At 38.8% G+C, this 14,978-nt stretch overlaps 5 protein-coding genes across 6 annotated transcripts; 3 read left to right on the forward strand and 2 right to left on the reverse strand.

Annotated features, from left to right (window-relative positions):
* Nucleotides 1–96: 96 nt before the first annotated feature.
* Nucleotides 97–1,509, reverse strand: LOC129597878 (uncharacterized). 2 transcript variants are annotated; one of them, XM_055495578.1, is made up of 2 exons: nucleotides 1,117–1,509; nucleotides 97–549 (listed from the first exon to the last, which is right to left on the reverse strand). In XM_055495578.1, exons 1-2 carry the CDS (start codon nucleotides 1,436–1,438, stop codon nucleotides 320–322), a joined length of 552 nt encoding a protein of 183 aa, XP_055351553.1. In that variant the 5' UTR covers nucleotides 1,439–1,509; the 3' UTR covers nucleotides 97–319. The 2 variants fall into 2 exon arrangements, with proteins under 2 accessions (XP_055351553.1, XP_055351559.1); XM_055495584.1 differs by having other exon boundaries at nucleotides 97–559.
* A 701-nt stretch (nucleotides 1,510–2,210) lies between these two features.
* Nucleotides 2,211–4,915, reverse strand: LOC129596721 (cytochrome P450 2B19-like). Its single transcript, XM_055494071.1, has 6 exons — nucleotides 4,677–4,915; nucleotides 4,332–4,568; nucleotides 3,487–4,008; nucleotides 3,060–3,239; nucleotides 2,576–2,839; nucleotides 2,211–2,475 (listed from the first exon to the last, which is right to left on the reverse strand). Exons 1-6 carry the CDS (start codon nucleotides 4,783–4,785, stop codon nucleotides 2,291–2,293), a joined length of 1,497 nt encoding a protein of 498 aa, XP_055350046.1. The 5' UTR covers nucleotides 4,786–4,915; the 3' UTR covers nucleotides 2,211–2,290.
* A 934-nt stretch (nucleotides 4,916–5,849) lies between these two features.
* Nucleotides 5,850–7,356, forward strand: LOC129596564 (uncharacterized). The gene is made up of 4 exons (XM_055493894.1): nucleotides 5,850–6,010; nucleotides 6,068–6,220; nucleotides 6,408–6,590; nucleotides 6,977–7,356. Exons 1-4 carry the CDS (start codon nucleotides 5,947–5,949, stop codon nucleotides 7,024–7,026), a joined length of 450 nt encoding a protein of 149 aa, XP_055349869.1. The 5' UTR covers nucleotides 5,850–5,946; the 3' UTR covers nucleotides 7,027–7,356.
* Nucleotides 7,357–8,183: 827 nt separating this feature from the next.
* On the forward strand, nucleotides 8,184–11,470 carry LOC129594991 (cytochrome P450 2J6-like). Its single transcript, XM_055491883.1, has 6 exons — nucleotides 8,184–8,737; nucleotides 8,831–9,067; nucleotides 9,607–10,128; nucleotides 10,247–10,423; nucleotides 10,552–10,815; nucleotides 11,027–11,470. The coding sequence occupies exons 1-6, from the start codon at nucleotides 8,629–8,631 to the stop codon at nucleotides 11,248–11,250; spliced, it is 1,533 nt and encodes a 510-aa protein (XP_055347858.1). The 5' UTR covers nucleotides 8,184–8,628; the 3' UTR covers nucleotides 11,251–11,470.
* Nucleotides 11,471–11,868: 398 nt separating this feature from the next.
* LOC129591709 (epoxide hydrolase 1-like) lies at nucleotides 11,869–14,948 on the forward strand. The gene is made up of 6 exons (XM_055487467.1): nucleotides 11,869–12,381; nucleotides 12,554–12,872; nucleotides 13,175–13,307; nucleotides 13,585–13,781; nucleotides 14,167–14,398; nucleotides 14,541–14,948. The coding sequence occupies exons 1-6, from the start codon at nucleotides 12,049–12,051 to the stop codon at nucleotides 14,746–14,748; spliced, it is 1,422 nt and encodes a 473-aa protein (XP_055343442.1). The 5' UTR covers nucleotides 11,869–12,048; the 3' UTR covers nucleotides 14,749–14,948.
* Nucleotides 14,949–14,978: the final 30 nt, after the last annotated feature.

The raw sequence follows: 14,978 nt of genomic DNA on the forward strand, positions 1-14,978 counted from the left end.
TTGTAGGTTTTATATACTTAGTATAGTTTTATAATAATCAGGTACGGAACACTGTTATTCCAGACTACAATGTAAGAAAATCGCAGACAGAAAAATTTCAGGTTTGATCATCAGCGCACAACTACTGCACAACTCCTTGGAATATAATATTGTAGTAAAGGCAAGCATGCAATACCACACAATATTCCTCTTTACATTTACTCATTAAACACCAGAAAACCGTAACCAATACCAATCAACATCAGAATGAAAAACATGAAGGAAGCACATTGGTAATACCAACAGAATAAGAAATTAAAATTATTATAAAAAACGACTGTCACAAAGCCAGTGCAATTTTTTCCGGATCCTTGTCGTGCTGAACCGCGATGCGTGCTTGCAGCAGAGCAATGATCATCGGTGGATGATATTCAGTGACAGTTATAAATTTATCCGACTTGGCGGATGCGCTGATCAGCTGTTCAAATATAGCATTCCAGTTTCGGTTTCCCGAATCCACCGCTTTGTCCAATGCCTCATTTCTCGTTTCACGATCATCACTGCATGGCACTGCAAGAGACTACAATTCTCCATAAACAGCTAGGTATATCACTGTATCAAGCCACAGATACAATACGTGAAAATCAAATTAAAATAATAACATTATAAACGAGATTCGAAAGGATTTGCATTTACAGTACAATGGGCACTGGATTGAAATCCCAGTCTGATTCAACAAATTTTCAAAAAAATCCGCATCCTTTTTCTATCCTTTTCTATATTTCTGTGTTTCCGAAACCAATCCTAATACGACCATCGGATATCGGACTAAATTTTTAGCATAATATCCGATTCGATACCAAACTCGACTTTTACAATAATAAAACTCATCCTCTACAACTTACGTAACTCACTTTAAGCAGCTTTATGATTTATCTATAGTAGACTTAGAGACTACATCTTCTTAACCCTACTCAAACTGTAATTAAGCTCACTCAAAGTTTACTTGAACATCCAAAAAACCACAGCCCAACGGAGAAATACAAACATTTTGCAATGGGAAGGCTATGAAACAATAACGATTTATAATCCAACGTCACAACAAGTCACAAGTGACAACAGTCACAACATGCTTACGCTGCTCGGGTTCTTCAACACTCTGTAGACAATGATTAATGGCGTGCGAGGCAGTCTCCTTCAGCTTTTGAATGTCCAGAATCTTGTTTCCAATCTGCTCCAAAACGGCCTCGAAGCCTTGTTGGTTTGTGAACTCATCGTCTGATACCGCTCGAGTTTTGTACTCCTGATCAAAAACAGGACGCAAAAATTCATACTGTTTCTCCAGAGCAGAAATCCGATGTCGCAGCAGCGCATTATCCGCACGCTGTTGATCGCGGACGGCAATCAATCCCTCCACATCTTCCTGTTTATTAGCAAGGTATTCACGAATATCATCCATAGTGAAAATGTCAAAAACTACTTTACAAGTTTAAGAACAAGATGATTAATTTTTACAAAACAAAAAGAACTTTGTCGAGACGTCAAACAACAGAAACGTTTTCGAAGTAACTGCCAACCTTCGGTGCTGGTAATACGGACGATTAGCCTAGCCCGCCTTTTGTTTGTATGTACTCGAGTCACTCGAGTGGCGCCGTTGCCTGCCAAAGAAACTTCCGCAACAAAAATGTTCCGTTACGAACTTACGGTCACGGAAGCCTCGCAAGCCGAGAAAAAGAAATCCAGACTGTATCTCGGTTTGAATGGCCGCTACATGTTGTCCCAGTCGCTTTTGAGACACTTGGACCGTGGGGCCCATCGGCCATCGTTGTCGTTACGGAACTGGGAAAAAGGCTGCAGGTGCGCACCTGAGGGTGAGAAGCACGTTGGCACGAGATTCTGTGACAGTGTTTCCCGTAGTATAATGGGAAAACACAACGTCATGGTGCTGGACACCATGGAAGGAGCGAATAAAACTGAGCGAGATTTGTTTCTGTACTGCGTGCGCAGTTTATCGGGTGTAATCAAATATAGATGCAAGTAACTACTTACTAGTGGTACTGTGTACAAGAGTACAAGAAGCTACTTATTAGCCAACTTCCGCCTCGCTAAATTGCGAGAGTCTGCTTACTTAATTAAGTTGTAACACTAATTTTCTTGCACTTTCTGTACTTTTCTTTGCATGATTTTATCGGTACCCAGTGACCTACGTGTCCAGAAGATCAGAATTTACGGTAACAAAAACTCTACAATTCTACGGTATACAGATATGGTTAGACATTTAGAGCGCATATTAATAAAGAAAGTCACAAAATTATCTTTGTCTGGGAATAAATGCATTCTCAAACGGCTTTGGCGAAAGAACAATGGAAGTGCAGTAATCCGTGTGAGAAACTGTGTTGCCGGGGAGCAGTGTAATGTCGAAGCGTTGCATTAACCGAGCAAACATCAAGAATAACTCCATTCTGGCCAGTAGTTCTCCAGGGCAAGCGCGCCTTCCTGGAGAATACAGAATACTTTCTCAATTAATACAAGTATGTAAAATTGCCGACAGTACAGAAAGTGCCGTTCAGGTGCCTAATGCATAATTTGTCTGTACCTATTCCGAATACGACAAATGTGTGCGCCTTGTCGATCACACCGTCCTTATCAAGAAACCGGTATGGGTTAAACTCTTCTGGGCTCTCCCAGTGTTTTGGATCGTGGTGAACGGAATACAAGTTGGGCAGGATCCAGGTATCTTCCGGTACAAAATACCCATCGATCAGCATATCACGCTTCGCGCGGTGCGGTACCGCTAATGCTGCAATGGTGGTCATTCGTTGTACCTCCAGAATTGTCGCTTCGGTAAGCGGAAGCACCCCTGGAAGAACCTCGTATTCAGACATTCAGACTTGATGCAAAGCATCATAAACCACATGTGCATTACCACAAAACGTAAAAAGTCATCGTGATAGTACACAAACGCTATCTTTATTTCGAGAAGCAAAATTTCTGCAGTAATGTATTAATTAATACTTATACAGTTTCCAGTGGTTAGTCAGCTGCCACTAAAGACCTCATAACCAAGACCATTTGCTGACCTTTATCACCGAAGCGAACCTCGCGCTTTTTCTCGTCCGTAAAAAGATCGATTTCTTCCTGCACTTTCTTCTTGATATTCGGATATTCCAGCATAAATAATAGACACCATACGATCGTTGTTGACGTTGTCTCCGTACCAGTAATAAAAAGATCATACATTGCCACTTCCAGTTGTTTATCTGTACGTAGAATAAGAAGGCAGTCAGAGGATTATTATGTCTTGCAGAATCATTTAAAGTATAAATTATGAAATAACTACGTAAATATGATTTTTTTATAACATATTACACACTACATACAGACGCTGTGCTCGTAGGTCAGTGATTATACACTGACCTTTAAACATCTGCTATTTAATTGTTACTGAATAATAATTTAATGGTTATTATCCATGTACTTGTGCGCGTTATAGTACAGTTACCTTACCGGAATAAAATTCCTTTCTTTCATTGTCAAGCGAACCAGCTTTCAACAAATAAGCATCGATATAATCCCGCGCTTCATGTTGTGCAACTGTCTGTCTGTGACGCTTCACAAAGTTTTCCGTAAACTTTGCAATATTTCTATAATTCTCTTGCGCTTTTCTGCAGCGGTTGCGGAAACGGCCAGGAATATATTGCAAATAAGGACAGACAAGAAATAAGAAATCATCCGATGCTTGCTCCACTTGATCGGCAACGGTTGTGGCTAACCGGGTAAAACCTTCATCATCGTGATCAAAACGTTTGCCAAAAAGCAGAGCACAAATGATATTAGCGGCACAGTGATAGATGTGCTTGGCTGGATCCATGGCCCGGGATCCGTATGATTCTAGCACGCAGCATAGGTCATCGATTTCCTCGATGATGGCATCTTCCAGCCATGTTTTGCCCATTCCAAAGTCTTTCAAGGTGGACAGCGTGAAACGGCGGTGTTCTTGCCATAATTCCCCTTCACTGTTTACCACACCTGGTGGATTGCATCGGAAATAAAATTGATACATAGCAAGTATTCTGTGTGCAATACATCTCAAATTAAATAAACAAGATACGAGTACAGTAATGTGTGAATCAATTAGGGTATTACTGTTTCATTCTAGCTGTTAAATGCTTTTGTCGACATCACCTAGCTGTGTATATTCCTGCTCGAACACCAGTGTTTTTAAAACAGAATATCCAGTTGTAGTATTTCAAATACACCAGTGGATGTTTACAGTTTAGCGTAGTAACACATTACGGCGATGTTTTACAAAATTCGGTTCTTTATTATTAGAAACATTTACAACATCCTACCATAATGCACACCATCCTGGCTTTCTAGATCTTTTGTTCCAAAAGTGATATGCGTCCGCCCGGTAGAATCTTCATCGGCGAGCGTTTTCCTGATGGTGACCAGATCGTGCAGAATGACAATATTCTGTGAGCCAAGCCGGCAACCTACGGTATCAGATCCGTATTTTCGCCTCCATTTGTCGAAGGTTACATGTGGGTTGTTGCCGAATGACGCCAGACTTCCGATAACTGGCAGCCCTGTAGTATTGATAGTATTTAGCCATTTACAGCTTATTTTAATTAGTAATTATTATGCCATAAAAAATGTATCTAATGATAAGGCAGTTTTTGTCCTCATTAACTTGCCAATAGGTCCAGGTGGGAAATGCAGCCGCCGCCTTTTGTAATCATGATAGAAAAAGTAACCTATGCCGAACAAAAAAAAGCTTAAGACAGTTTGCAGAATCAGAATCATATCCTCAAGACCCAGGTCATATAATAATTATTATATATATGGTACTCGCAATATAGATTAATCCTTATAAGTGAACATGTACAACACATTTCTAGTTAAGTTGAGCTAAAAGCCACGACGTATGTTTGAGTCTTTCTGTGTTCTCTTTGTTTACCCTGCAAGTGACGAATTTCGTCAATACATTTTGTTTCTGGTAAGAGAATGGAAACTTCCGGTGTAACTTTTTTACTACTAGAACGATGTTAATGTAGTGCAACTTTTGTTGACTCAATTTAGCCGGTGCCCGAGGCCAAGAAAGGTCTATGCTGGTCAAACCCATCACATAAAGTATGACTTACAACTACTGTACAGCCGGTTATCAAAATGCCAACTTGTATAACTACTGAGGACTGAAGAATGACGAAAAGTTTATTTTCAATCTACTAAGCTACGTAGATACACTTTAGCTAAATTTGCAAATGAATTTATTTTAGGTCGAAGTCGTTTGCCCACTTTTGTGCTAACCAGCATCCAAAACATTCAGCCACAACAATATATAACGTATCTACAGCTTGTGATGTGGTTTCGCTGATACAACACGAGAAATACTTTTAACTGTAAGAGAAATAATTTTAACTCGTATATTAACACATTTGATTTGTGAAATAATTCGAGTCTGGAAAAAAACAATTCTGCCGCAGCAAATTGTTTTATTACGTAGTATATTTGCTAGGTCTGCTCAAGATAACAAAAACCATCCATTACGTTTGATGAACCGTACACAAGTTGGCAAGTATAATTAAAATGTTTTAAAATAGTTAAAATGTAATCAAATTTAAAAGTATAGCTGAAATATACAAATTTTTTTGGCATGACACAGACTTCAGTGAATCACTGACCCCAAAATTCTTATAGAATATCGGTGTATGTACATTTCTATTTTAGCCTTTTAGGAATGTTACTCATCGATACAACTAGCTTACTTGATTTTTGTGATTTATATCGCTAGTCTATTATTATTTTGCCAAATCAGATATGCTTTAAAGAGAAATTTACAGCATTCTGAGAACGTTCAATGTGAACCATATATATTCGGTTTTGTAAACAGCTCACATAAATCGTTCTGTTTATTTCGTTTTTGTGGTCGTTGTGCAGCTGATTTCCATACTGCAGAATTCCATTATGGCGCTAAACGGCACCATAGCCTGCATTGCTTTGGCTTGTCTTGTTGTGTTCCAGTTAGCTGGTAAAACATTTTGCAGTTGAAAAGATAATATTCCTTAACATTTACACATTGTTATAGCTGTCGGTTACGGAAAGGGAGGCGGAAGGGGAAGTGGAAGCCGCCGACCACGGGCTTTTAGCTGCGACTACTATTCTGACGGAACGCGAACGTGCCGGTACGATGATGATACGTCGGGTTCCAGTATAGACGGCGTATGGGAGAACGAAGATGGTAAAATTATTAATACTGTAACACTGTAAAAATATTTCGAGTATTCTGCTCTCATTTAATACTAATGCAATAGAAATATTATACAACATATTATACTCATTTTTCTGGGCTCTGAAACACATTTGATAACGAATTTACGATACCTTATAACAGAGAGAAAACCTTGATTTATTTTAAACGGTTACAGGAATATTTACTGGATACCTCAACAAAAATATGCCAAAGATCAAGATCGGTAGCTGCAATTTTGGGGTGGAAGGTTCAGCTGGCTGCCAAGGCATGCCAACCACAACGATCGACTCCCTAGGACGAATGAGCGGAAAGGGTGGCGGCGTGTTCGTTATTTCCCATTACACCGGAAGTATCAGAGGTACAAGCGCCAAAGCTTCGCGTTAATGTATATCTATTATGCATTAATAATACAGAAAAATCGCAATCAGCTGCATAAACCCGATTCCCTCAATGTTATAAATGTTTCTTACATTATGGAGCAATAAAGTTGTTAAGATTCTTGAACTATTTAATCGGCGTTAAGTGAATTCATAGTGTCACACCTTCCTTAACGGGAAAATCCGAGAATAATTATTGACGGGGCAGGCACCTTTTACTGTGTTTCTGAAACAACCCGAATATTTGTCAGTTATTAATTAATAACTAATAAAGACGTAGGAGTAGTATTCCTTTAAAAAGGGAATACTAATTCTACATTTAGCGTCATTCCTACCTGTAGGGTAAATATTCTGTTCTCAATTGCAGGTCGGATTCGCGTTGGCGCTAAAGTCGGCGGCCCTGCAAAGGATGAGTGAACTTCCTCTGACGGAAGTCTGAAAACTAACATTAAAAACAAACAACCTCTACACAATCTATTCTATACAGAATATTATTATTGACCTCTTAATATGCAAAAACCCGTGTACAAGCTTGCAGTTTTGTACACAGGGAAAATATCGGCACTGTGCTTCCGTGGCGCTAACTATTCACTGACTATTATGTGAAAACGCGTTCTGGAGCATCGTTTCTTCGTTGTTTGATTGTTAACAACACATCCTGAATTTTAAAATGCAAAAAATTGAAAATTCAAATTCAAAATGCAATTTGAATTTTAATAAGCTTATTAAATTCCACACGGGCACAAACCGACTTCACTGCGTTTGTAGTTAAATATCTGTACGTACAGTATGTGTTACTGTTGCACATACTTTCCGCTGCGAATTGGGCATTGCATCTATTACGTTGTTTATTCGAAGTAATTTATTTGCAAATTTATGTTCATTGTAATTGGAAGTATTGTTACTGAAATGCAAAATTAATAACGTTGATGGTGTAAAACGCTTGCATAGTATACTGACGGCGGTTTTGCTGTTTAATACACATTTTATTTTCACATTCATTCTAATATTTAATATCTATCCTAACATGCATTCCCATTGCATGTATACATATTCATACATATTTTTATGCACTGTAAATGTACGCGTGCATACGGTCGGTCATTTCGATGTCGTTTTTGGTGTTAGTTCTATGCATTCCGATGCACTGCATTCCTACAGCTACCGGTATTTTCTGTTTTTTTTTTCGGATAATCAAATTAACACTTTTATTATCTCTAACTTTCAGGATAATGTTTAATTGGTGTTAATATGAAATACTGTCCGCATTAACAGACTATTCAATGTCGCTTGCAGCGTCCATGCATGTTTTGGAAACACTCCGCAAAAACAACAAACATTAGCCAAAACTATACAATTCACAGAAAACAAAGCAGTATTTGTTTCGGCCTCGCAAGGCAGTGGAGCGCCTACAATAATTATAAGCGTACCTCTAATCAGTCTGCTGTTAGCCCTTTGACCGTTCGAAGTTTTCCCTTCTGATTAATTTTATATTATGTTTTAACTAATTTTGTATGTTTGCTTAACGATCTATGTATGGTAGCGATTTAACGCGCTGGTGTTTTACATATGCCATGCTGCAGATTGATCGAAGCATTCACTGATAACTTTAATAACAGGAAATTATCACAAAACATGCAAGAAGATTGTAGATCGGATTATGGCATTTCAATTTACCGTCGGTGAAATTATCTTCTTGATACATCTTTTTGGAAAAAGATTGTAAATCGGATTATGTCTCAATAATTCCTGTACAGTTTACGGTTGGTAGTATTTAAGCATATTTGGATGATCGAAGATTCTTTAATGTGGTATCTAGATACACCTTTGCTAATCAATCTGTATAATCACTCTCGTCGATTAGCTGCGAATCCGGCACCTCCTATTTCAAAATTAATATCATTAGCCATGACGCAAACCTGATCGGAATAAGTTGCCCATCTTTAATTTACCCGGGATAATCGTCATAAATTAAACCATATTTCTGCTGAAGTTGGATATACAGCATATATAATTATAATGGTGTCGATACTGGATATCGCAATCACATTGCTCTTTCTGATCTTGGGGCAATTTGTATATGACATATACAAGCGCAAAAGACTACAATTTCCACCAGGACCGATTGGTAAGAGTTGAATATCCAAAAAAGCGTAGACATACTGCCGCGCATTACAAGCCTGAAAAGCAATAATAATAGGATCTTACTCTACTTTGTCAGGTTTACCAATCATCGGAAGCTTAGCTTCGTTCGGCAGTTATCCCCATCTCGTCTTTGATTATTGGAGAAAAAAGTATGCATCGGATACTATCTGTTACCGGCTTGGCTTCCGGAATATAGTTGTTTTGCACAATTTTGATACTATAAAAAAAACGTTAAATGATGATGCTTCAACTGGACGGGAACATATCACGTTTGGCACAACCGACTTACAGACAAACAATGGCATTCGTTACGGTGAGCTATACGCATTTCAAAACGGTGTTACGCATTTCAAAACTGACTGATTAGACACAGTTAATCAATTATTAACAAAATAAATATCGAGAGAAATCGTAAGAGGCTACAGATAGCTTATGAAAATAATACGTAATAAAATCCAAAGCAAAATATAAAGGATATCATGAAATGTGAACTAATAAACCAGGAAATGGTAATAACTTTTAAAAATAATTTATTTAACAGTCACGTTAACTACGCTGGGTCAAGAGTACAAAGTAGATGATTGTATTGCACTCCATCCATGCTCTCTAGATCTGCACTACAATATGTAGAGGTAAGTGCGTAACTATTAAAGCGTTTATTATACCTTTTTTATGGTGTGACCGTTTCTGCGTTTTTTTCTTGAAAATCCATGCATACTGCAGATAGTTGATGATTTATGTTGATGCTATGTGATTATGTATGTATACGAGTAGTTGTAGTAAACGCATTTGTTTTACACTGTTTTTGAGACAGGTGACTTTAATTACTTACAGGTTTTACCTTTTAATTAGGATTGTTAGCAAGCGAAGGAGAACTGTGGCAAGAACATCGGCGCTTTGCGATGTCAACCTTGAAGCACTTTGGCATGGGAAAGACATGGCTGGAAGATGCCATCATTGCTGAGACGGATGACCTTTGTAAACTATTCCATAAGCATCAAGGGCGACCTTTGAACCCAGCCGAGCCTATTTACCATTGTGTTTCTAATATGATGTGCAGTTTAGCTTTTGGGAAGCGGTTTGATTATAGCGACAAAAATTTTACCAATTTGGCCGTATCCATCGCAGATCAAGTTGTGCAGACAACGGACGATCTATTATTTTCCATGTGCCCGTATTTGAAATACATTCCGGGACGCTTTCGCAATCGCTATAAAAAGGGACAAGAAAATTATAAGCGTGTGGTAGCTTTTACACAGGATATTGCCAAAGAGCATAATAAAAGCGTGGCGGAAGACGAGGCACATGATTACATCGATGCATTTACCGCAAAAGCCAATTCCTCGCAAAATGGCAGCAAAGGATTTTATAACGGTAAAATTTGATATTCATTCCATTATGTCATTACTGTTAATACCACCATAATAATTTTGTGTTTATCACACTTCTCGCTAATTTTGTGCTCATTTTACTGGATGATCTTTTCTCCTAGAAAAGCAGCTGGAAGTCATGCTGTATGACCTTTTTGCTGCCGGTACGGAAACAACGTCAACAACAAATTTATGGTGCTTAGTGTTTATGTTGGAGTATCCGGATATTATGGCAAAGGTGCAGGAGGAAATTGATCATCATGTGGGCAACCAACGTCCTGTGCGCTTTAGTGATAAAGGTGCCCATTATTATTAAAACACACATATTCGTAAAGAACTATGACACAATACTGCATACATAATTGTGACACAATACTGCATACATTTTTTAACGTTAAATTTTGCAATACTTATTTGTCGATGTCAGCTGTGCTGCCGTTTACGGAAGCGACTGTCTTGGAGATGCAGCGTCTCGCCTCTATTGCACCATTTGGGATACCACACGTAACGCAAAAGGATATGTATATTGATGGCTATTTTGTACCAGAAAATTCCATACTTTTGCCAAATTTGTATTCCGTTCAACGTGATCCGAAATACTGGGATAAGCCGGATACCTTTGATCCAACCCGATTTCTCAGCCAAAACGGCACAGTCGACAAACCGGAAACGTTTAGTGTTTTTGGAATAGGTATGAAAATATCTAATTTACCATGAACATGATAACGTTATTCTTTATAGCATTAAATCGTAATACACGTATTCTATTTAAGTTTTGTGGTAAACGTAGTTTTCACTATAGTTAATAATTTTTGAAAAGCTTCGATTAATTCGTATACTACTTTTACTGGACAGATAATTTCGGTATTTCGTTTAACGCTATTTATCCGGTGTTAATACAGGAAAGCGTGCGTGTATGGGAGAATTACTGGCTAGAATGGAGGTGTTTATCATCATAGCGAACATCGTCCAACGGTTTAATCTCACCTTGCCGCCCGGATGCACTATATCTCACAAGGATTACATGGTTTCAATTGTTCTTCATCCCAAACCGTTTGATGTCATCTTCACTCCTAGAACGGAATATTCCGATATGTTAAACAAATCCGATTATCAGTGTTTATAACTTCGCTGTACTTTGAGTCTAATGGTCATACTAACTATTCCTCGCCATCTTGATCAGGATTTTAAATAGTACGAGTATGCTGTACGTATACTCGTACTAAATTTTAGTTCTTACAGTTTCAGTATGCGTCTCACACTCTGGAGAAAAAAGTGTTCATCATGATGCTGCATTCTTTAGTTTTACTGAAGCGCGTAAATGATCTAAACAAAGGAACGGTGCATCTGCAGAAAGTTTTTTTCAGTTTGCCGCGAATTATTACAGTAATTATTATTTATTGCTGACCATCACACCACGAGACAAGTTACGGTGACTGGAGATCACAGATTGAGAAAAGCCTGTATTTTGTACTTACGCCCTTGCGTATTTAATTATGGCCCGTCACTTCATATATTCTAATACAATAACTGTACAATCGCCGTATGCTACGACACTGAATGAATAATCCTTATTACAAAGTACATACAAATGAAAATTATTGCTATCATCTGTGTGTTGGTATCAGCTGTTTACTTTTCAGTCGGCGACCGGTTTAGCCGGTTCCGGTGTACGAAGTTACGAGTACACATACAAACAAGTTGAAATAACATTTTCCAAATCGATACGTCATAGCACCTGGGCACAGTACAAATACACATGGTATTGCTGTATTTGCTACAGCTTGCGGTTTGTTGTTTGTCGGAATTTCCGATCCATTTTTATCAACAGCTCTGCCAGTTTTTGCGTTGAGCTAATTGTGTAAGTTCCCGGACTGCCATAATTTGTACTTATAATTTAGTGTTACCTCCGCCATTAACAAGAATGGGGTTCGCGGGATATGTTGCCTGGTTTGTCATTTCCGGGATCGCTTTCATAGCGATCTTGCTTTTATTATTTGTGGCATTTGCTTACTGGTATGAATCGGTACAAAAGATCATTTCACCCATCAGCAAACGAAAAAAGCGCCTTCCATATCAAGAGAAGAAATGGGTGAACTCGTCTGAGATTTCATCAACTGAAGTAAAAAATTTCAAGCTTAACGTTCCTGAGGAAGTTCTGGAAGATCTTCGTTCGCGGCTGCGGAACACGCGTTATGGGCCACCCATGGAGGGTGTTAATTTCCATTTTGGCTTTCCTGCACATTATCTCAAGAAGGTAAGCGAGAAAACGCACATGCAGACTATGCGCAAGATAAAGCAGGAGCATTACAGTTTACCGCACAGTTTTTTTTGCGACAGGATTTTTAAATTGATTTTACAATTTGCATATGCTTGATAGTTGATATCACCGCATGTCGATAAAAGTGTATCAGTATTATGTAATGCAGGTGGTATCGTACTGGTTGAACAATTATGACTGGAGAAAGCAAGAAGCCTACATCAACAGTTTTCCGCAATACACCACCAATATCGAGGGTCTGACTATTCATTTTGTGCGCGCTGTCCCACCGGAAGCGGCAGGTGGCCGCGTGAAGGTCGTTCCGATTCTGGCTGTGCATGGGTGGCCCGGATCGTTCTTTGAACTGCTGAAACTGGTGCCGCTACTCAACAAGCCTAGGGAGATTTCGCATAATACATTCGTTGCCTTCGAAGTTATTATCCCATCCATTCCCGGATACGGATTTTCCGACGCCGCTGAGAAACCGGGTTCGGGAATACATACAATTTTTTATTTGCTGTATTTATTGTAAAAAGCCAGTCGGCAGTATTTTCTTGATCTGAAATATATAAAAGTATCCTAAACCCTTTTTGTACTTTGAGTTGTAATCATTCACGCAAGAAAGGACTGTCCAAGCGTTCCATAGAAGTTGTAGATATTTATATATTGTATTGTATAAAATTTTTAGTGTTCTAACCTTGTAAATGTATGCGCGCGTGATTAACAGTGATTGTAATGCTTAGCTTAATACAGTAATAGTACGTAGTCACAAACAGTTTCCTACATGCAGGTCTGGAAACCGGTAATACCGCTCGCATATTCAATACACTGATGAATCGGCTGGGCCATGAACAATACTTCATCCATGGAGGCGATTGGGGAAGTTCAGTATGTAGTTTCCTTGCAGCGATGTATCCCGAAAGGTACAAAACATTTTTAGAAAACGCGTTCCCTTAGCCGGCTTTACATAATTATGACACTAGCGAATATTGTTGCTTCTTAGTTGTGTATGATAAGTTCTTAATTAATAAGCAACAAGCACCTTTTGGTCGCATATACAGAATTGCATGCATCATATGGCCACAGGCAGTTTATCTGGCTTCTAATTGCACCTGTGTAGAATATTTTTCTCATAGATTCTTCATTTTTTTACCAAATGAACAAAATAAACGAAATTTTCACAAAATCAACGAAATTTAGGATCCTGGGAATGAACATTACAATGTACAATATCCCAATGCCTGCCAGCGGAATGAAAGGCCTACTGGCTAAGTTCTTCCCTTCACTGATGAAAATTAGTCCGGGAGATGAGAAGAAGCTGTTCTGGAACAATTTCGGCTTCACTATGCGAGAATCAGGCTATTTCCACATCAACGCTACCAAACCGGACACAGTCGGTAAATCGAAAAGTTTTATCTCGCTGTCACTATGCATGATAGCTCATACCTGAGATTTGGAATTCGAAACAGATGTTTTCCGACGTTTGCTTCATTTTCATTAACACAGTATGCGAAATAATAATTAAATTATCATAAGTAAAATGAAGGATATTTCCTGGTGATCGGCAAATATTAGTAAATTAAAGTATTATCACATATCATTTGCTATAATACATCGGGAAACATTTAATAATGCATAGGTTAAGTGAAGTAATGATGCGGGAGCAATACCAATGGGCTAGATCTTCGACCTTAAGCGTTGTAAATTAATTACAAATGGCGGTCTATGTTTTGTCCGTTTTGAAGGATATCTGTATCTCTCTTTGTCTTTGACCTAATACAGGAAGTGCGCTGACGGACTCGCCCGCGGGACTTGCGGCCTATATTCTGGAAAAATACTCCACTTGGACTAACCCTGCCAACATTGATTATCCTGAAGGAAACATCACAAAGTACTTTACACTGGACGAACTGCTGACCAACGTGATGATCTACTGGGTATCGAACTCAATAACCTCCTCCTGCCGACTATACAAGGAAGCATTTTATTCCGGTCCTGAGATTGATCTTCCGAGGTGCGCACAGCTGTGTGCAGCAATAGTAGTACTGCTCACACAAAATAATCGAATGAAGATAAATCTTACGATTAGATGCCAAGTACTCTCAATTTTGTTCCACCTGAATGAATTACGCATCTGTATTTTTTTGCTTCGGCAGATCGATACCGGCGGAGATGCCGACTGTTTTATCCGATTTCCAGAGCGAAATTGGAGGGGCTAATCCACCGGATGCGTTTGCTAAACTTTACTTCCCTAAACTGATTACGGTGTCCAAGCATGTGACCGGAGGTCACTTTCCCTCCATGGAACGACCTGACGATGTGGCTAGTGATATTTGGCTTTTGGTTTCATCCGTATTGAAGTAGCGGATTTTTGTGCCCTTGCGTAGCGTTTTTCATCTGCGTGCAATTTTCTGGTTACTGAAATACAAAAGTCCACATAGGTTTGCAGAGGTTTTTAACAATACAATATTGTACTAAACTAACAGATTTTGCCAATAATTTTAGATAATGTACTGTGAGATGTGCAGCTTCCGATGCATTATGCTGGTGGGTAGAAAATTTTTCGTGAATGCAGTATTCTTAGCATTTTTTTG

This window comes from Paramacrobiotus metropolitanus, unplaced genomic scaffold, assembly GCF_019649055.1.
Source record: "Paramacrobiotus metropolitanus isolate TYO unplaced genomic scaffold, Prichtersi_v1.0 Parri_scaffold0000003, whole genome shotgun sequence".
NCBI lineage: Eukaryota > Metazoa > Tardigrada > Eutardigrada > Parachela > Macrobiotidae > Paramacrobiotus > Paramacrobiotus metropolitanus.